The 22,449-nt window shown below is 38.0% G+C and overlaps 2 protein-coding genes across 2 annotated transcripts; both read right to left on the bottom strand.

Annotated features, from left to right (window-relative positions):
• Positions 1–3,849: 3,849 nt before the first annotated feature.
• LOC117415268 (spondin-2-like) lies at positions 3,850–12,464 on the bottom strand. Its single transcript, XM_034025379.3, has 4 exons — positions 12,217–12,464; positions 8,707–8,921; positions 7,997–8,456; positions 3,850–6,625 (listed from the first exon to the last, which is right to left on the bottom strand). The coding sequence occupies exons 1-4, from the start codon at positions 12,419–12,421 to the stop codon at positions 6,105–6,107; spliced, it is 1,401 nt and encodes a 466-aa protein (XP_033881270.1). The 5' UTR covers positions 12,422–12,464; the 3' UTR covers positions 3,850–6,104.
• A 3,523-nt stretch (positions 12,465–15,987) lies between these two features.
• Positions 15,988–19,123, bottom strand: nkx3.3 (NK3 homeobox 3). The gene is made up of 2 exons (XM_034026554.2): positions 18,435–19,123; positions 15,988–17,436 (listed from the first exon to the last, which is right to left on the bottom strand). The coding sequence occupies exons 1-2, from the start codon at positions 18,772–18,774 to the stop codon at positions 16,958–16,960; spliced, it is 819 nt and encodes a 272-aa protein (XP_033882445.1). The 5' UTR covers positions 18,775–19,123; the 3' UTR covers positions 15,988–16,957.
• Between the last annotated feature and the right edge of the window lie 3,326 nt (positions 19,124–22,449).

The following is a 22,449-nucleotide window of genomic DNA, read 5'->3' as shown; positions in this document are numbered from 1 at the left end:
CTTAATTTCTAATTGCTGTCTTGTGTTGTGTAATGGTTGTAAAATGCTATACTACTGAAAGCAATGATTCTTGATCCAAAAAATACCAAAGTTCGTGATCTGCTTTTGTGGTCTGAGGATTAGATGTTCCCCAATTAAATGTTAGTAGTAAGTCCTTCTGCAGATGAGGTGAGGGTTTAATTGCCTAGGATTGAGGCATGGAAGTTATCCAGGAACTCCTGGAATGATCCTTGGCTGGTCCTGCGGGAAAGAGCTGAGGAATGGGGTGCAGCTAGTGAGGCCAAGAGACCAAGTCCAGCCTCACCGGGAATTGGTAGGCAGTCGGCAATCTGATGATGGTGCCTTAAACCCAATCCTGAACTTAAAAATAAAATGCTTTACCTTTGTAAATGCACTGCACAGACTGCTTTCTCATACTCATCTTTTTGAATATATTACCAATGAGTTACCAAATTGATTTTAAATTTGCTGTCATAGATTAGGGCCATCCTATCTCCAAGAACCATTAACTCTGTACATTACTATTTCTTCCTTGAGATCAGAAAACGCATAACTCTTAGTTGTCCCAAATAATCGTCTAAAATCAACGGGAGACAGAGCTTCTCCTTGTTTGTGGAAGTCAATTCCTGTTGACATTAGGCAGGTTGAAATATTGGATTATTTTAAGTCTAAATTGAAAAGATACTTTTTTGAATGTGCTTGTATATAATTGATTGTAGCTGGAGTGTATTGTACATATGAGCTCTCTTGTTTTGTTGTAAATGTTGTACAGTGCTCTGGGATGTCTTGGTGTGAAGGGCGCTATATAAAAAAAAATAATACATTATTTGTATTGTGTTTGTATACACTGCATCTATTTTCCTATTATGGGATGGTTGCTAGCATCACACTTTGCTTCAATTCCTGTAGGTATGAATCTGGCTTTAATATTGAAAAACAAAACTTCAAATCTTTTATGGGCAAACTGTGTTTGTTTGGTTTTTTTCCAACCTTGCAGTTGTTGAACAAATATTGAAATTCTGACACATGAACGACTCTGGTTACCTGGTGCAGAATTTTAAATAAGTAAACAAACCCAGATTATATCATTAACAGCTGAAAGTGCAGTCAGTACACTTCAAATGTGGTTCTTTGTATTATTTGGTTTTCATATGGGATTATTGTATGCATGTCCCAATACAACAAGAAAGTGAATGCTGAATTCAATTAGTAAGTCTCCGTTGTTAGAGCAGGTGTGACCCGGGGTAATGGTACTCTCCAGGCAGACAGGTAAGGTGGGTCAGACTGTGCCAGCTGCAGACTTCACACTAACTGACATCTTATTTTGAGGGACTTGCCATGAGAAAACACACTGACAAGGTTAACCAGTTCAATGTCAAAACCAGTGATTTGGAGACTCCTCAGGACCTTTAAAGGGTTAACTTTGCTGAGAAAAAGGAGAAAGATTCAAGGAGCATGCAGGTGTCCATATCTCCTCGCTAAAACCTGTCAGATTCTTTAAAACAAGTAAACAAGGTCATTAAAATTCATAACAGACCATACCTGAAACCCTCCGTCCCTCACAATACCCCTTTGTAGGTCACTCATCTATATGAGGTGTGGAAAGGAAAGGCCAGGGTTTGACCTGAGTGGACTGAGAACACAGGTGTGAAACAAAAGGGATGGTTGGATATGGATTGCTAACTCTAAACATGTGTTACTGATATAGTGCTATTCACTACAGAATCTTTAGGTCTGACTGCAATTCACAGCTGATAATGGATAGTGTTCTAGTGTTCATTATTAACCTGTAGGGGCAGTAACTTCTATAGTAACCTCTATTTATTACCTCTCTCTAGAACATTCCAGTAAAACAGATTTAGAACTTTTTTTTTCAATCCAAGTAGGTAACCAGGCAACAGCCACAACATTACAGTACAGTGCCAGTAGCAGAAGTAGGTTTTGAATCAGAAAAGTAAACTAGGGCCTTAGATCTGTTTTTATTGTGACGGCAAAACAATTGCATGAAAATTCAGCTGAAGTGTAATGGATTCTTATCTAGTGTGGGGGAATGAATGCTGAGTGGTCAGCAGGGTAGCAGTGTCTAATGGATAAGCGTTGATAGTAGTAATCCTGAGGTATTCTAGTGCCAGACTGGTTAATCCAGATTGTTTTGAGGCACATTGACCTGCCTGTGTGGGGAAGGTTACATTGCCACTGCTTGTGCTCCACCTGCTCTGAGGACTTCAACACCCTTAGAGGGACACTTTTTTTTGTATTTAAATAAATAAATAAAAGGTGACATTGGGGATCTAAGATCTTAGTGTTACAGCTCTAACCATGCAGTTTATTCAGCACTAAAACACTACTTTCTCGGCTCACTGGTGCTGACTTTCCATCCAGAGTGCAGGAAAAGATACTCGAGCAAAAGGCATTTAAAAAATGTATCTTTGATATGAAAGATGATTTTCGTTTATGGCCAAGCATTGTCCTGTGAGATTTCACACCCCATCTCCCACACCTCGCCTCTGCTGTCTGCAGGGGTCACAGCCTTGACTGCACAGTGCTCCTCTCACACTACCCAACTGGAGTCGAATTCCTGGAGTCGAACTTGGCGTTCTGTAGAAACAAGGACGAAGAAATTGGTCCTAATAATCTGTGCTAAGAGGTTTTAAGTAAGTTCTATCACAGCGGAGATAGCAGCAGCTTCACTGGAGCCCGGCTCTCAATGCCCTCCTTGTAGCTCCTTATCTCCAGCAATTAAAACTTTTACATTCCTTTTGCAGGTCACATGAGTGGGAGAGGGATGCTAAGAACTGGCATTGAGAAAAGTAACAAGTTTGAGGATATCGGTTTCACAAGCTAGCCATCTAAGGGTCGGAGTGAGAGGAAATATTCACTGAGGTCTGCCAAGAGCAGAGTGCATACAGAGTCTGTTCCCATACTGTTCGCTTTTGCACATCTGCACAAAATCACGTGGCAAAAGCTGTGAAAACCATCTTTTTTTCCTTTAAAAGAAACCATTTGTATAGAGTGGTTTCCCATTCCCTCTCTCTTATCAGTAATCCACACTCTTTCCCAGTCCTGTAGCTCTAACTACAAGGCAACACTGCCTCCCAGTTTTTTAACTGTAACCAGTCTATCTTACCATTGAGCTCTATAACTCCATAACTATAACAGGGGGCCACTGTCTTACAGTGCCTCAACTCTAACACAGTTTGTTTTGCTACTGTCTTCATCTTTTTTTTTTAATGAAGCCTCACTGCATTGGTTATTTGTCAGTTTTCTCTCTTGAAGTGCAAAGGTCTGTACTCTAACCTTATCAGCATTATCAGACTGTGTTCATGTGTGTGCTGCTCTGGCCAGCTACTGGCCATCAATTACTTCTCTTTGTAAATACTCTGGGTGGGCTCATTCGTTAAGGTTAGTCTCTAGGAGCCCTGATAATCTTCCCTGTGCCCTGACCAGTGCTCCCGGAAATGCAAAGTGCAGCTAATGGATTTATATTTCATTACAGCTCCACTATATAGAGCTGTGCCTGAGAACTCATGAATCTGAACAGGGCTTATAATGTATGTATGTGTGGATTTAGAACTCATGGCAACCTTCTATTTATTCAGCTTAACAAAGCTCTTGGAAGTAATCCCTATCCTTGGAGCTTCTGTCTATTCATTTGTAAATTTTACAGCTCAATATATCATGTTAGATTTCAGCTTCTATTAAATAGTTAATTGATACAGTGACAGATCCAAGTACAGGTAATTACATGCAGAGCTGGAACTAGTTTACATATATTTAAATAATATGGCACATTTAGGATATGCAAGGTATACATAATATAGTAAACGTTTTTATTTTGTGAATGCCAGTTTTTTCAGATGTAAGCAGAAACTGAAGTCCCACTTACATATCCAGTTGAAATATCTTCTTGTTTTATTTATTTTCCTTAATGATGATTGCTTGCTATGTCTATAATATGTTTTACATAATTACGTGAAAAAGACACAATAATGTCCTGCTACTCAATGTCCTTCCCAATTTCGTGTTACAATTTCTATGTATTTTTGTTGTTTTATAGAGTTGTCTTTTTTTAATACACTGTTTATGTTCAGTTGTATTTACAGTCTTTTAAACAATTCGGACAGTAATTGTTATGTTAACAAAACAAAAAACCCACTGGAACAAACATTAAGAAATGTGACATCCTTCCAGATTACAGCACATAAAGCATGTCAATATACACACATACACATTCACAAAAAAATCTAAATATAAATGGATGTGAAAAGTACTAAATTGCTTAATATTCCTATGGAAGCAGCTTTTTTTCTTAAATGTTTGCATTTTTCTCTGCTCCGAATAGTTTCTCAAACAGATAAAGGGATCATCTGGGTTATATATTCTAGCAGAGGGATCTTCTTTCCATGATGCACTAATGCAGGAGTGGGGACAGGGTCAGGATTTAGACACTTCTCTGTCTAAACAACAGTATTAAGCATGGTCCACTTCCTGCCAGGGTCCCACACAACCAGTTCATTCATTCGGCCCACCACTATTCTTAAACAGAAAGGAGGCTCTCGTTAAATTGTGTCATATGCTGCTGAACTTAACATGCCATAAACGTGCACTCACACGCTACATCCTGCCTACCAACAACCTTATTAAAACGACAGGACAACATATGTTAACTGTTTGCAGAAATGCATTTATAGCAGCTGTTTGCAGTGACATCATTTTTTAACATTCTTTAACATACTGTGACGGTGATACTAATTATGATGGATTGAATTGATTAACTGGCAGAATAACAAAAACTCAGAACAGACATTGTTTTGTAGTTACTATCAATTATTGTGTGTTTTATTATTAATAAAATCAGCCTCCTGATTGTCAGATTGGATTGTCTTAACACAGATGGATCTGCATGTGCCCCAGTGGTTAGGTAAAGGTTAATTGGCATTCAACTTAAAATAACAAGAGAAGCTGGAGAGCAACAACAATCACTTTGGAAACATTGCCTTCTCTGCAATAAAAACACTCCAAGACAACTCGCAGGTAAGAGAAATACAAAATCAAAAAATATAATTATAAGAGATCAAGTCTTCATAGCTGTCTTTCAGGAGATGTGCCATGGAATACACCCAGCAGGGCTCGGTAATTGTTTGAAAATGTGTTTAACCAACTAGCACTTTGTTTAAACAGATAGACATTGGACACTGTTGAATTCAGTCTTAACTCTCTTTGAACAGGTTGTGGATTACCCTTTAGAGAGGCTTTATTTGCCCATTCATGCTAGATTGTGCGGAACTGCAGGAGCGCTGCTTGGCTACCATTGAGACGTAAAGAACAGACTGTTTACATACTTCTGATATATATTCATATTCATAGTATCTGTTTTTTTTCCATTAGGGGAGTCAGGATGATCTCACCCTGTGCCACAGGGAATGGAACTGAAAGCTAGCTGCGGAAAGGAAATAAATCTCTCGGAGGAATGCTTCTCTCACCTGGATTGGCACCAATACACTTGATTATTCAACTATGTACTGTATTACTGTCATAGCATATTGAAAAAGTTTCATTCATGCCATGTGTAGTGACTGGCTCCTTCCCTGCTCCTCTTCCTCTCAAATTTTCTTCCCACTCTTGTGCCATCTCTTCAGTGGTGTCTTACCATCCTCACTACACTGAATATCCCTCCTCTTTCAATTCAAGTCACATGCCAATATGACCCTTAAACTCATAGAGAGAGAGAGAGAGAGAGAGAGCTCAAAGCAAGCTCCAAACCAATCTGAGCAACATAACTCATAACCTCTCAGAATAATAAGATAGTAATGCTTTTACTATTTTCTGTTATGATATGACAGACAGCAATTCATGTAAGTACAATCATCTCTTAGCTCAGACAGTGTTTTTTATAATAAAGTAACTTTTTAACAGGAGTTTGAAGAGTTTAGTGTGATATGGGAGGTGTTATGCGGGTGTAATAGGAGGGGCGAGTGAGTCAGCTTATGAGATGATGGAGTTTGGGTGTGTGGAGGCTGTTAATTGATTTATAAGAAGGGTTAGGCATATAGTTGTGGCAGGACATACAGTATACATGTGAGGGGAGGGGTGTTATTGAGAGATCAGGGCTGTGAATCATTTTTGAAGGATGTGATGACAGGAGGAGTTACCAGCATTGCTGGAATGTTTTGTGTATCACGACCAGAGGAATTGTGAATGGGCGGGATTACATTCTGATGGGAGGGGCTTGGGGGGTGTGTGTATGGGATGTGTGTACTGGCTGGCTCCCTCACAGCAGTGTTCTTGTCATTGCTGCCCTCGAGGGATCCATTGAAAACTAGGGTACCATTTTGAGGCAGGATGTCCACAGCACTTGGGAGGTCAGTGTTGTTTCCCACTGTAGATTTCAGTGCTCCAGAGGTAGGTGGCTCTTCAAGCTGCTTTGGAGGACACTGAAGCTCCTCACACTCCTGCTGCTGCAGCAGCACAGGGCAGGGCTTGCCATCATTGGCAGGCTGCAGAAGGACATATCGTGTTTTCTGATGCAGGCCCCTTCCACAGGTATGACTGCACAGGCTCCAGGGAGACCAATCAGAGACCTCGCAGTCCAGAGGTGTGCCTTTGGGATAAGGTTTGGGTGACTCTGAAAAGACATGGTTATTGTCTCATCAGTGATTGTTGTTGCTGGACAATTGCTTTGGAAATGGACAATTACAGTCCTGTTCAAATAAAATTATTACATATACACTACTGTGCGAAAGTCTTAGGCATGTTGCATCAACAATTTACTCAAAGCCTCCACTAGTGTTGTCTACTATTATAACAACCTTGACTTGCATAAAGAAGGAGGAACACTGAGTGAAATAGCTCGCATCACTCGATTTTCAAGGTGTGGTATCTGAAGCATAATCAACAAGTACAGAGAAACATCTGTAATTGACAAATCCAGGACTGGAAAACCCAAAAAGCTGTCTAACAAGGATGAGCAATATTTGAAGATAATATCCTTAAGGAATAGAAAGAAGAATTGACAATAGAACTGGCAGAAGGCACAGGTGTCGTTGTCCATCAAATCAACAGTATGAAGGTCACTCTTGAAATCAGGACTTAAATGATGTGTTGCAGTAAGAATACTTCTGTTAAGAAAGGGGAACAAGACTAAAAGGCTAATATATGCACAAGAACACAGAAATTGGACTATGGAACAATGGTCAAAGGTGCTTTGGACTGTTGATGGATGGACAACGACACCTGTGCCTTCTGCCAGTTCTGTTGTCAATACAAAGCTTGTCTTCTTTCTATTCCTTAAGGGTATTATCTTCAAGTATTGCTCATCCTTGTTAGACAGCTTTTTGGGTCTTCCAGTCCTGGGTTTGTCAATTACAGATCATGCTTCTCTGTACTTGTTGATTATGCTTCTGATACCACACCTTGAAAATCGAGTGATGTGAGCTATTGCTCTCAATGTTTTTCCTTCTTTATGCAAGTGAAGGTTGTTACAATAGTAGAAAACACTAGTGGAGGCTTTGAGTAAAAATCGAGTGATGCGACCTATTTCACTCAATGTTTTTCCTTTTTCTATGCAAGTCAAGGTTGTTATAATAGTAGAAAACACTAGTGGAGGCTGTGAGTAAATTATTGATGCTCCTAATGCATCAATAAAAGTAGAAAAATGCAACATGTCTAAAACTTTTCCACAGCAGTGTACAGGGAGGTACACAATTATGAACCCACCTACCAAATAAAAAGAAAACCGTTACCTTTGATCAGATCATCTCCATTGTTGTGGTCATTGTTATATCTTTCAAGTTTCAAGTCAGTACAAAAAATAGTCCCAGAGATACAGTGACAACTACTACATCAAGCACCTTTCTTTTCTCTTTCTTGTATTGGTTGTTGTTTTCCTGTTTTGGCCTCTGCTACTTTTCTCATGTGTTCCTGGATTAAGCAACTGCCTACTTATTGACTGCTGCAAACGAGTTGATCATTTTGTTCTGTATTTATACCGGCTTACCTTGTTTTACCATGTTCTCCAGATCATAGATAACGTCTGTAGTTATGTTGTGTAATTTATATGTCACCCTGTTCTGCTCTGTGATGTTGGCTGTCCAGGTTCTAGTCTTATTCCAAACGATGCCTTCTGTGTCATTGGTTCCTTCCCCAGGTGTGTTGGCTGAAACTGTGGCCAGCAGGTGGAGTTTCAGGTACCCTAAGCGAGGCAGGGTATGTAGGCGGGGGTAATAAAACGAGTTGGCAGGGTGGGAGGGCCTCTGGGCTGTTATGGGGGAGATGGGCTCCTGTGGGCTGGTGGCAAAATTTGGGGAGGAGAAAACAAAACCGCTGTCTGTTCCTGCATCCCAGGGAAAGAGGTCAAAGACTACGGTCTCCAACCAATGACCACCCTTGCAAAGACGCAGGCTATTGGTGCCAACAAACCAATCCGGGCTGGGAACTATCCGCACCAAGACTGAGACCTGTGGGGAGAAAGGAAAATAGGTTGTAGGCTTGTTGTTGACATCTTGTTCGGGGGGGATGAAGTGAACTGTAATGTACTGTATCTGGTCTTTAGAAGATTTAGTTAAGGGTGGAAATATATAATGAAACTGTATAAGAGAGGCGGAGAGAAAGCAAACAGAATGGAGTAGAAAGGAAAAGAAACAGGATAACAAGAAGTGGCATGTTAAATAAAACTCAGTCATGAGACAAAACAGAAAATGAGGTTACCAGAGGCAAGGCTGGCTCGACAGTAATCACAGTGCTTTGTTGTCCCTCTCCACTGCGGAGGGCATCTGCCTGGAAGCAGTGCAGTGTCCTGGCCTCTGGAGCTGTTAGCTCTTGTTCCAGAATCTCGGGGTCCCCCTCCTCCACAAAGGCTCTCATTCCGGGGGATGCCAGTGCTCCATCCGCCCAGATCACATCCTCTGACCCATGGGAGCAGCCTGTTGGAGAGTAGATGACCCTACAGGACTGAATGGCTTCTCACTTGCTTATCGTTGTCGAATGAAACCAAGATTACATCTATAACCCTTTACAACCCAAGTGTAAACAAAATATTGCAGATGGAATAAAGGACTATTCTCTCAGAGAAACTGTAAGGCACGGTCAGTTGAGGGTTGGCAGGAAAGGCTTCAATCCACAATCTAATTTTCATGAGATAAACCCTACTTGCCGACTGTTACCAACCAAAAACTTTTTTTTTTAAATGTTTGTGTGTTATCAAGTTTTCCCACACCTCAATTCTGAAATCAATTGTGATTGAAAGGTGCCAGATTCATACAAAACTATTTTTTTAAATCTATTTGGGGTTCTCTGTTGGTCCCTGACATATTTATTCACTATAGAACCACTTCTGTTTACCGCCAGAAGATAGTTGGGTTCAAAAAGGCAGTATCAGAGATTGACCCAATTATTTTTTGAAAAGGAGAGGGAATAAGAAATTGTCAGCCACTTCTAAACCAAAAGCATTTATAATTCCATGCTGTAAGTTTCTATTATTTGATTTATGTTTAGCTGGGTACTCTGAAGTGTTATTTATTTCTGCTCGCACCTAATGAAATTGTAAGCGTCATTCATTGTATGTTGCTGTTATAGTGAGCTATTGAGAGTTTTAGTCCTCAATAGTAAGTTCTTGAAAGTTCACTGGCGTGTTTCAGTAAACGATCTGCTTGTGTAACCGCGCAGTAGCAACGAATGGGGCTGAGGCTCATTAACGCTAACTGAGCCCTGCAGCTGGGGGTGGGCGGTTATAGGCGCTGTATGGAGAAAAACAAAATAGAAAGGTTTGCTTTGTCGCAAAGACATCAAAACTGACTTCAAGTTCATTGGGATGGGGGTTGGTTTATAAACTAATGACAACATTGCAAATATGCAACGTGATAGGTAATTTTCTCAAATATATAGACAATTCTGTTCTGAGCGTTATATTCCATGCTCTGTTAAAGCAAAATCTGAAGATTTTGAAAAGTACTAAATTGCTTAATATTCCTATGGAAGCGGATTCTTTTTTATAGAATTAGTTAAATACTCAGGCAACCTTTCAGCATTTTTTTTTTAATTAGCAAAAATGCTAATTCAAAAGTATTCATAACCTTTGATGCTATGATAGTATTGTCTACAAGTTACTAGAAATTTCAATATGATAATGCAGAACCTAATTCTAGAAAAGCACATGTTGGATTGTAGGTGAACATTCTTAGAGAGTATAGAAGGGTTAGGCATAGGATGATTGCTGTCATTACCAATAAGTCAATATGGGACAAAGTAAAGAGCTATCTGAAAATTATTTATTGTCATAAAGCTGGAGAAGGATACAAGAAGATTTCCAAGCATTTGAGCATCCCAATTTCAACTATTGTTTCTATTATCAAGAAGTACAAGACTCATGGTACTGTCACAACACTCCCTCGGTCTGGAAGAAAGAAGGTTCTTTATGTTCTTTCACCAAGAACAAGTAGAAGAATTGTGAGGAAGGTTAATAACAATCCGAAATTGACTACCAAAGATATTAAAAGTAAATTGGCTGCAAGTGGGACTGGAGTTTCCATTTCAGGTCGTGTATTGCATGGGGAAGATCTCAATGGTTGCGGGCCAAGGAAAAAGCCACTCTTAGGAAAATGTCACAAGGACAATAGCTTAACCTTTGCAAAACAGCATTTGAATGATGGATATGAGTTCTGGTCAAAGGTTTTGTGGAGTGATGAAACAAAAATCAAGCTATTTGGTTGTTATGTTTAGAGAAAGTCTGGTGAGGCGTACAAAGAAAATAACACCATATCTACTGTCAAGCATGGAGGTGGTAATATCCTTCTATGGGACTGTTTTTCCTCTAATGGCATAGGAAATTTAGTTCCAATACATGGTAAAATGGATTCCATAGCATACCACAAGATATTGATCAATCATCTGAAACCCTCCGCTACAAAACTTGGTTTAAAGCATGACTGGATGTTCCAACACAACAATGATCCAAAGCACACATCAAAATCTACTTCAGAATGTTTAAAGAAGAATAAAATCAAGGTTCTGGAATGGCCGAGTCAAAGTCCTGATCCAAGTCTGATTAAGAATCTTTGGTATGAGTTGAAGAAGGCTGTGCACAAGAGAAGTCCTTGGAATTTGAATGAACTGGAAGAAATTCTGTGTTGAAGAATGGTCAAAAATCACTAAATAATCATGCCAAAAGCTCATTGACAAATATCCTAATCATTTAAAAGAAGTTATTATTGCTAAAGGTACGTCAACTAGCTATTAATTTAATTTTCCTTGTCAGGGTATGAATACTTTTGAATTAGCATTTTTGGAGTTTTGCAAAAAAAATTGCTGAAATACATAGTTGTAGACATCTATTTCTTGTAACTTTTTTTCCTCATACACAAAAGCAAAACTTTTGCTGCAAAAGATTTTTCCTAAAATCCTTTGTTTTCAAGAAATTTCTAGAAAGTATACATTTCCATTGGGGTATGTAAAGTTTTGACTACAACTGTATGTTAAAGGGATTTTTGGCTGTAGGCCTACCCTTGGAATCGTATTACTTTATGATCTAAAGCAATAGCTTACTGTAAGGTTTGTACAGACTACATTATACATAGCTACTGTCTCACTGAAACATCCTGTTACAAAATTAAATGTGGTGCTTAGCTTACATAACATGGCCATAAACATATTGGTTTTCCCTGGAATCAATGGCGATTCCAGGGAAAGCAAACCTGACAGACCTTGGGTTTATTTTTTAGGGATGAAGTTTGATCTAAGGTTAATGTTTTCCTGCAGCCTTGCTGTATGAAATTAACATGTTTGTTTAAAACATTTCACATCACATTGGCTTGGCTTAAAACATAAAATAGTATAAAATTCCCAGTGGATCATGTTTTATTTCTCCACTTTCATAGTGTTAATAAAAAGTATTATTATTATTATTATTTTGATGATTATTATGATTATTATTACTGTTGTTATTATTATTATTATTATTATTATTATTATTATTATTATTATTAGTCGTAGTAGTAGTAGTAGTAGCCCTATTTTTTCCCTAATAAGTCAATGGAAAATAATTGTTTGGTTGTTGCGGTTATCCTAACTGTGCAGTTTGAGATACTACTACTACTACTACTACTACTAATAATAATAATAATAATAATAATAATAATAATAATAATAATAATAATAATAATAATAATTGGATTAGAAAGGGTGAAGATATACATTTATTTGGGCTTTATATAAGTCACTCACCGAAGAGCCGAGACCACTGCGCAGGGGGCCGGTGGGTAGGGTACTGCTTTGGGAAGGTAGTGGGGTTCCACTCCGCGTGGAAAGTGAGCGAGTAGCTGGCGGTATTCGAGCATTGGCAGGTTGTCTCTTTATCCCCAGAGAGGACCCCGTTTATGGAAAAGAGAAACTGTAAAGATAGAAGCGAGACTGAATCTGGCAGGTTCATGTTTGTCTTGCTGGGATATGAGCCGAGAGTAACTGCAGGGAGAATGTACTGAACTCGAGAGAACTCCCGTCAGCCCCTCTAAATAAACCTTCCGATCAGCCAACATCTGAGTTAAATATTTACCTATAAATCGATTTTTTTTTACAACATAGAAAATTACCTTGCACTTATAGGAAGACCTTGATACTAGATTCAGTTCAACAACTCTCTTTTTGTTAGATATGTTTGTAATTAAATTAAACAAACGTTATTAGATTGTATTCAATTATGCTTAATTAAGTGTTTTATTATTATTATTATTATTATTATTATTATTATTATTATTATTATTATTATTATTATTATTATTATTTTATTAACAATATTGGCATGTTGGATGCCTGTACCTGTTTTAATATACTGGCTTATAAATTATAAGACAAAAAAGTAGGACTTCTGTATTGTCCCTGTATATATTTAATTAGTGATATTATGCTATTGTTCTAAGGGAAAAATGAAAAGCAACTAAAAGGCGGATATATTCTTTTTTTTCGCAACAGACAACTCGTAGCGCTCAAAGCCGAGGTGCGTCAGGCACTGAGAATGCTACCGGACCTCGTGCTGCGTTTGCTAAACTTCTTCCATTGAATCACTTCCACAAGTTGTGACCCTCAGTGAGATCCGAATCCACAACTTCCTTCAGAAACACAGTCCCGTTTTCATTGTAACGTATCACTTTCCCATCCTGTTTATGGAAGTGTCTGAAGAATAATATGAAAAATATACAATAAAAATCAAAAAGGAAATAATTAATACTGGCAGGAGTCTTTTGTGAAATTGTGGAATATGTAGCGGTTAGACTGAATATATATATATATATATATATATATATATATATATATATATATATATATATATATATATATATATATATATATATTTAATAATGTTCTGAATACTTTCTATTAAAAAAAAATAAACACACTCACCAGATGTATATTTACACAAATTCCTTCTAATGAATAAAGTAAAACAAAATAGGGCTTACTTTTAATTTTATATTTCACAAACGATCTAATATGTTAGGCATGCGTTGCATGAATTGCTTAAGAAGATACATTGGTTTTTTTCATCACCTTCCAGTTCAGAACCATATTCGATTTATCACAACATAAATAGGATACGAGCATATTTGTATTCGTGTTTGTCAGAGTGGTGGTTTGAAATAGGCCTGCATGTTATAATGCTGCTCTTCGTGAACAAACGTAACATTTTACAATTAAAGTATAGCTACTTATAATTAAAACTATTAGGATTACAATGTTGTTCTATAACTGTTCATTATTCGTTTGTAATTTGCAATTCTTGTTTCGTTTTACATAACTTGATATGAAACTGACAGTGCTATATTTGTACTTGCTTTTGTAAGAAAGTAGATTATTGAACTACCTAATTGCTGCTCAAACTAAGACGGATAGGAAATTAATTGATGCAGCCGCTCGTGTCATGCTGTCGAAAAGTGATCGAAATACGGATGAAATACAAAACCGTCAAAACCTGTTCAAGTAAAAGATGACGCAAATCTCAAAGAGGATATTTGATGGATAAAGATCGTTACCGAATTATAGAACGAGATATGGATATTGATGACATCGCTTAAGTTTCCACATAGCAGATCTTAAAAATAAATAAATAAATAATCAAACAATTATTATTTAACATCTCCCACGATGGCCTTTCTCCAGGGATTCCTTGACTAATTAGCAGCCCTTCCAGTCCATTTCTGTACAATTTGATACTGCTGTATAATTTTGCATCAGGAGCTTTGACTGTCCACCTGGGACAAATGGGGCCACCCACGTACTCGAGAGCAGGAGGCAGATCTGCCAGGACAAATAAACTGCCTGCTCTCTGAACCACGAAGCACATGCCAAACGCTTCAGCAAGGAAAGGGCATACCTTTTCAAAACCTTTAAAAGGCTTCCATTATATCATTATGGTCCACAAACACACACACAGAGGTTGGCCTGAAAAGGAAGACCTACCTGATATGGTATTTATTATTACGCTAAAAAAATTGTAAATCTGAAAGAGGGATAGGGTGTTTGTGGATTGGTACAGCGAATCAAAATATAACAAGAACCACAGATCTCAAGATGTTAATTGAAACCTGCCATATAGTAAATACGAATGATGAAATCTGTAATGTAGTGTATAGCTAGATGTATCTCTCTGCCAAGTTTATGTCAGTACCACACAGTTTGAAGCATTAGCACAGAACTGTGTATGGTGTTACTGGAAGTTATATGAAAATCAAAAATACAATTATGAGGCATTTATTAAATTAATTAAATTCAAGCTAGAATCCACGGTGACCAATAAAGGAAGGATCTTCCGTTCTTGCCCTATAGTCATTCACTCAATACTTAACCTTACATTATAAAAATCACAGGGCTTATAGTAACATAACTGAATAAATACTGCACTGCATTATATCCTCTTTGCTGCATTATTGGAGTATAGTTCTGGCGAGAGGTGACGCTATAAACGCTATAGGAGGCTGTGTGGTCCAGTGGTTAAAGAAAAGGGGCTTGTAAGCAAGAGATCCCTGGTTCAAATCCCGCCTCATCCACTGACTCATTGTGTGACCCTGAGCAAGTCACTTAACCTCCTTGTGCTCCGTCTTTCGGGTGAGATGTAATTGTAAGTGACTCTGCAGCTGATGCATAGTTCACACACCCTAGTCTCTGTAAGTCGACTTGGATAAAGGCGTCTGCTAAATAAACTAATAATAATAATAAAACGTGTGATTTAATTCAAGCCCTTTGCATTTTCTCACAGGTGCAAGCACATCAATAGCCTATACATTCCTGCTACAAACAGTATTGTTAGATCTAATTGCAACCTCGAAATCATACGCTGTATGTTATAATGATACAGATTAAACACCACTAAAAGCTGAGACTGGTGACAGCATTGTACTGTAAATCAAATATGCAATTTAACACACACTGTATGTACTTTACACTGCAATGCATATCACATTGACATGAGTCTGAGTAGCAAACAACTAAAATAAACAGTACAATGTGTTCAAAATTGGTCGCATAGGATCTATGTTTAATTTAATAGTATATTTGCCAACATATATTTTAACTTTGTGTGGGTGCTCCTTTTGGCTTTATCCTACTGCTGTCGCAATCCTTTGAATTACTTTAAGTGGCGTTATTTGTGCAACCGCCAACACAAACCGGGCTTAGCCTACTTTAAAATACACAATAATAATACTTTTCGCATCATTTTGTATAATGTTTTGTAAAATGTGGATTCGCCCCGTAAAGGTACAGAACTAAATTATCATATAAGGAGTCTAAGTGCGTTTCTCACAATACATTGACATACACACATTGTAGAATAAATAAAACAATGTTAATAATTTGCTCTTTAATCAAAGTTAACACATTTCGCCCAGAAGGGTCATTAGACATTATTATATATATATATATATATATATATATATATATATATATATATATATATATATATATATATATATATATATATATATATATATATAATAGCCTACTGTGGGTTTAATAACAACATCAACAAAATAAAACAAACAAACAAACAAAAAACACATTAATATATGAATTATTTACAATAAACATATCGAGTAAATAGACCCACACTTGGTATACTATTTTTGTTTAAATCATTAGTACATGCTTACATCTTTCCATGTTCATACTTACAAAAAAACAAAAACAGTGCAACATGCTCCCTCGGGCGGTTTGTTTAAAAAGAACGAATAATTGATTTAGATTGTGTTTTATACTGACTTGGATAACTGCACTCATGTGTTCTTCTGACCCAGAATGATTCCAAAAATGACAAACACATTTTTCTATAGAAATAGTTCGATGTGGTGAAACAATAAACTTAGAAACAAACTTTGTAGGACCTTTTTTTACTACACTTTATTTTTAAACTGATTTTTTAAAAAAAAGAAAGCTAATTTAACATTTAATTAATAAAACAAAACTAAGCAAAAAAAAATCACGTGGTCTGGATTTTGATATCCGAATAGTTCGTCCAGCAAAATAATTTATGGAGGGATCGTACCTCCCTGTGTTCAGATTCATTGCTTAGCATTTTTGGGAAACTTAAGTTACATCATCAGGATGTTATTTTAAATGTTATTTGTAGTCCCAGAAGAAAAGTTATTTTTGGGTGACACACTCAGTGGATCTGCGCTGTTAGTTTCATTAAACATTAAAATACACCGTCTTTAGTATAATATAAAAAAAAATGTTAAATGCCCATTTTGGCACAGTCAGCAGCGCACTAATTGTAAATTGTAAATGCACAATATTTGCAATATTATCCATCGGTTCTTCCTCTGGGGAAGGGCGAATCAACATTTTCCTTAATGTGCATTTTTAGGAGTCTTTGGAAGTGTAAAACTGTATTTCCATTATTGTTCTTTTGGAAAACTATACTGCCAGTTATAATGTGTTCATCGATTTTTCATGAATAGCCAACGAGGGACATGTCCTAGTTTCCGTTTGTGTTAAGGGGACACAAGGACATATTTGAGGGCCACGGCTGGAAGCAGTACGTGTACGGGTAGTATTGATAGGCCTGGTAAAGGGGGATGGCAGGTGGGCTGAGCAGCTCTTCGGTCCTGTACTGTCTCCTATCGTCCCTCACCAGCACCTTTATTGACACTTTCTTCGCCATGGTCTGAGTGCAGTTAGCAGCCAATTCGTGCGCTATTTGTCGTCTCTTAGTTTTGTACCTCCGGTTCTGGAACCAGATCTTCACTTGCGTTTCTGTGAGTTTAAGAGCCGCCGCCAAATCCGCTCTCTCTGGGCCAGACAGATACTTCTGCAGGTTAAACCGTCTTTCCAGCTCGTAGACCTGCTCATGAGAGAAGGCGGCCCGGGAGCGCTTCTTCATGGTTTTGCGTCGATCGGCGGGGTTGGATTTCTCCATCTTGTCCCTTTCCTCCGCAGTCGACTGGCTCTCACACTCTGTAATAGTTAATATGTAGGGCCTATGCATTATTATGTCGTGTTTTGTCTCATTTTTTCCCTGTTCTTTTCAACGGTGTTTGTGTTTTGAGTGACACCCCCCTTCATGTCATTATGTTTACACAGTAAGGCTCGCAGGTGCTATTTGGTCAGTAATCACTTTGCACTGTGTTGTAGGTTATTGTAAAGTTATGTAGTTGCAAACTGCCAACCAATAAATGTTTGAGTTTGTACTGATTTAGAAAACAAAACACATTAAACCCTAGGCTTAGTATTTATTTATGAGATGTTCAGAAACCACAGCTTACAGCAACCGGGCCTGGAATCTGGCAGGGCTGTTGTTTTCCTGTTTAATGTATTTTCTGTTTGCTGCTTATTGTGCAGAATAAAAAGACAGAAGGAAAATGAACAGGCATATGTTGACATATATAGCTCGCTTCTGCAGGCTTTGGAATACACACATACTGTAAATACAAATACAAGAAAATAAATACATCGACAATAGTATTGTTCTAAGTTGACAGGTGCGTGATTTTATATATATATATATATATATATATATATATATATATATATATATGTAATGAATACTCACAAGATTGACACAAGCTCAGAGCTGTGATTAGTTTTCTGATCACCATCAGTAAAATAGTGGACGTACGTTTTCTAACGGTAAGTTTGCACTTTTATGTAGCTACTACCATTTTTAAAAATGAGATATTCTGTTCTATACCTCAAAGCACAAAGCGTGGTTCAGTGTAACTGCTCATAGTATAAGACTTTAAAAATATATATGTTTAATTACAGTTTTAACTAATTATATTAATAATTGTCATGATTAAGCAAGTATTGAATACATTATAGCTGTGCTTCGTTACTATGAATATACTGAAGCTACATCACACTTGCTTTATACATTTTTTGTTCAAATAAAGAGACCATTCTGTTCAGCAAATCCGATGACCCGCTATCAAGAAATTCACGGATGCATGTCATACCTTTGAAATGATTGCAACTAGAATAAACTGGGTCTTCTCCCGTGGAGTCCTCGCTGCAAGACTGACCGTCAATCTGGGATTCCTCAGCCTTGCTTGGGCTCGGCACTGGATCGGAACATTTCCTGAGGTTCGGAGTCTCCCCTTTTACGAGTTCCTTGTAATCTGCGAGGCAAGCTTCGGGTCTCTCCTTACTGATTATTACCCCAGTCTCCCTTTGCAGCCACGGATTGGACAATCTGCAGAGTTCTGCCAGTTCATTGGCGATTTGATTTCTCTCCCGAGTCTCGCTGTCTCTGGTAAGAATGTCTTGGATAGAAAACGAAGTGCCTCTTTGTGCCATTGCATATATATATATATAAAAGATTGTTTACTTTTAAATATATCTAGATGTTGTTTTAGTCCGGGTGGACTGTAAAAGCATCTGCCTTCATCTAAGAGGTCTGCTAAAACAATGTATAGAAAACCGGGAGAAGCTCATTTACTCAGCTTCTTTTCTCCTTTCTGTCAGTGTTTTTGAGGTTTAATTGGCGAGGGATCCTTCCCGATTCAATCAACAGCCAATGTGTCAAGTTTTCGAGTTTGTATTGCCAGTGAAATAAAGCTACTCTGTTATTGGTCGCTCGCTGCCCGCAGCTCCACCCGACTGCCCCCCTCAGTAGTTTAAGTGAAGGCTCGACACGCTGTTTTTTAAACGTGGCAATACCGGAGTCTTTCAAATGAACTAAATGATGATAACATTTTAATCCGCCGCGGTTACGGCCAATTGAGCAGACCCCATTGTCTTACAGTGTTTACAGTGTGACACGCACGGCTATTTGGAATCGCTCCAAAATAAATGTCTCATTTTGTCGCCCCCCCCCCCCCCCCCCCTCGCCCGACACACACACTGTTTAAAGTAGCCCACACAAGGTAAATGTCAACGTGATCAATCCCGTCCTCTTGAGTTGTTATAATGTAACTGATGGTTACTTTATAGTGTTTACAAAATAGAGAGCAAGGATAGCACATAGAGAAAAACAAGCGGGCATAATGGAAGCTGTAGAACAGAAGGTATAGAAAGCACTTTTTACATAGAGTTCTAAATGCATGGAATAGCCTACCAGGTGAAGTAATATGATCCAAAAGACTGGGTGTCTTTAATCACATTTTTACAATAGGTTCATTGGAAAGCAGTGCAGAAACCAACTACAACTATCTGTGTCATTATTACTATTCGCATATATATATATATATATATATATATATATATATATATATATATATATATATATATATATATACAGTACTAGTCAAAAGTTTGAGTACACTTGCTGGTAACTAGGTTTTACGTCGTATACGTTTCTGTAAATACTTGAAAATGAAAACACATGTTACAATATACAAAACAAAACATGAGTATCAGTGCAATGTTCAAGAAAATTGAAAATTGTCTCTAAATCTTGGATTCCTCAAAATAGCCACCCTTTGCCTTAATAACAGCCTCACAAACACGAGGCATTCGGTTAACAAGTTTCAGCAGGAAATCACCCGACATGTCTTCCCAGCTCTTCTGCAGCAATTCCCAGAGATGAAGGGCACTTGTGGGTAGCTTTGCTTTGACTCTTCTGTCCAGTTCGTCCCATACAAGTTCTATGGGATTGAGGTCTTGAGACTGGGCAGGCCAGGTCATTAGATTGAGTTGTCCTTTACTTTCCTTCTTCACCAGATAGTTCTTGCACAACTCTGAGGTATGTTTCGGGTCATTATCTTGCTGAAGAATGAAGGACTGCCCAACTAGCCATAATCCTGATGGAATGGCATGCCTCTGAAGTATGCTATGATAGCCATGCTGGTTGAGCTTGCCATGGACTTGGTAAAGATCACCAACTCTGTCACCAGCAAAGCAACTCCAGAGCATGACACTGCCTCCTCCATGCTTGACAGTGGGAACCACACATGCAGAACTCATGCGCTCACCCTCTCTGTGTCTTACAAATACTCGGTGGTTGGACCCAAATATTTCAAAATTTGACTCATTGGTCCATAAGACCTACTTCCAATCCTCAAACGTCCAGTTTCTGTGTTTTTTGGCCCAGGCAAGTCTCTTCCTCTTATTCTACACTCTTAACAATGGTTTCTTTGCAGCAGTTCTTCCAGTTAGGCCAGCTTCACGCAATCTCCTCTGAACAGTTGATGTTAAAACATCTGTACTTCTAGTAGCATTTAGCTGAGCTTGTATTTCAGGGGCAGTTAATCGCCGGTTTCGCAGACTTGTGACTCGAATGAACTTGTTCTCTGATTCTGAGGTCACCATTGGCCTGCCTGACCTTGTTCGGTCCTCATGAGTGCCAGTTTCTTCAAATCGTTTGATGGTCTTGGCCACAGAAGTTACAGACACTTGCAAAGTTCTTTGATTTGTCTTAAAGATTGACCTTCATTTCTTAAAGTAATTACAGACTGTCTTTTTTCTTTGCTTAACTGAGCGTATTTTGCCATTTTCTGCTCCCTTACATTCAGGAATGACAAACTTGTGCCTATGCTACCTATATTTATAGTATTCATGGACCCTCACCTGTTAACAATAATTGGTGACAAAAGGTTAATTAGGTAACATGCTAGTTAACTCGGAGAACATCTAACAAAGACACTTTTATACTTGGACCAGTATTCTAACACGGTGTTATACACATTTCAGACTTTTAACTGACTCATTGAAATTGACAAGATTTACATTTTCATTTAAAAATAAAATTTCTGAATGCAATTCACTTATGATTATCAGCTTATATAAGTACACGTATCATATAATGAAATATTAAGTGTTTATAGACAAGTTTATACAGTTAAAAGCATAGATAATCATGAAAAACCTGGTTTCAAGGCGGTGTACTCAAACTTTTGACTGTTACTGTATATATATATATATATATATATATATATATATATATATATATATATATATATATATATATATATATAAGTTGTAGGAAAATGTTATTTTAATCCATACACCTCGGTGTAGTTTATTGTATAGAATGACAGATCCAAGAAAACAAGAGGGGGTGATACCAAATCCGCGATGACAGAAACACATCAACGAAATGACCCTGTTGACAGTTCAGCATTGTCCTGAGCAAGAGCGCCCACACCGCGCGCGCTGAGTGAGTAGGACAGTGAGCAGCCGCGGAGCAGACGGGTTTAGATACCCTCTTTAATCCTGTTGTGTGTGTGTGTGTGTGTGTGCGTGCGTGTGTGTGTGTGTGCGTGCGTGAGTGCGTGTGTGTGTGTTATGTTTTCTACACGACAGCCATGCTGCAATTCACGTTGTCGGTTGAATATCATACACGAACACTGCTTGTTGGGTAAAGGAAATATAGGCCTACTTTTGTTGTTGTTACTGTTTATTACAACAGGTATAACACTATATTGAACCTTAAGAAATTTGAAACGGTCTTTCTTTTTTTATTATTTAACTTATTTCTTCCTAAACTTAAAAAAAAGAATAGCCTACCAGTAGCCTATATAGTCTACCGGTCATACAAAAAAGAAAAGGAAATACAAATATGTTCACTGCAGTAACCCTAAAAGGGAAATGGTACGTGAACAGTGCTCTAGTGTGTCTGGTGGCGGCTAGTGTTTTGGACTGGCCTACATTGGTCAATCCTGTGTGAAATCTGGGTGGTCCGAGTAGGGGCTGGTGTTTTCCTGTTCTCGCCCTCCCGATTCCCCTCCCAGTGGTAGATCATGCTGCCGTGTTTTAACGCCTCGTCCACACCACAAACACAATTAAGTGCTCGTTTGTTTCGCCAAAGAGCCCCAACTGCCACGTTTAACAGGACGACTGACGAGAAACAGAAAATAAGAGGTGCTGAAAATCTGAAGGAGGTGGGGTGAGAAGCACAAATGAAGATGATACTGTAATGAGAAATGCACGTCGTTTAGTAGCTTTACTATATATATATATATATATATATATATATATATATATATATATATATATATATATATACACATGTAATACAAACACTAGGTTCAC

This window comes from Acipenser ruthenus, chromosome 7 (genome assembly GCF_902713425.1).
Source record: "Acipenser ruthenus chromosome 7, fAciRut3.2 maternal haplotype, whole genome shotgun sequence".
NCBI classification, from domain to species: Eukaryota; Metazoa; Chordata; class Actinopteri; order Acipenseriformes; family Acipenseridae; genus Acipenser; species Acipenser ruthenus.
Note: the sequence above shows the minus strand (reverse complement) of the source record. Positions and strands in the feature narration are given on the sequence as shown.

Bases quoted from the DNA above. Each gene is read 5' to 3' on its own strand.
- LOC117415268 (XM_034025379.3), bottom strand. From the start codon at position 12,421: ATGAACCTGCCAGATTCAGTCTCGCTTCTATCTTTACAGTTTCTCTTT. The intron at 8,457-8,706 runs GTAACCTCATTT...TTCTCCCCACAG, and splicing joins TCGAGCCAGCCTTGCCTCTG to GTCTCAGTCTTGGTGCGGAT. The intron at 6,626-7,996 runs GTAAGCCGGTAT...ATGTCTTTTCAG, and splicing joins GGAGAACATGGTAAAACAAG to AGTCACCCAAACCTTATCCC.
- nkx3.3 (XM_034026554.2), bottom strand. From the start codon at position 18,774: ATGGCACAAAGAGGCACTTCGTTTTCTATCCAAGACATTCTTACCAGA. The intron at 17,437-18,434 runs GTATGACATGCA...TAACTATTACAG, and splicing joins TAGTTGCAATCATTTCAAAG to AGTGTGAGAGCCAGTCGACT.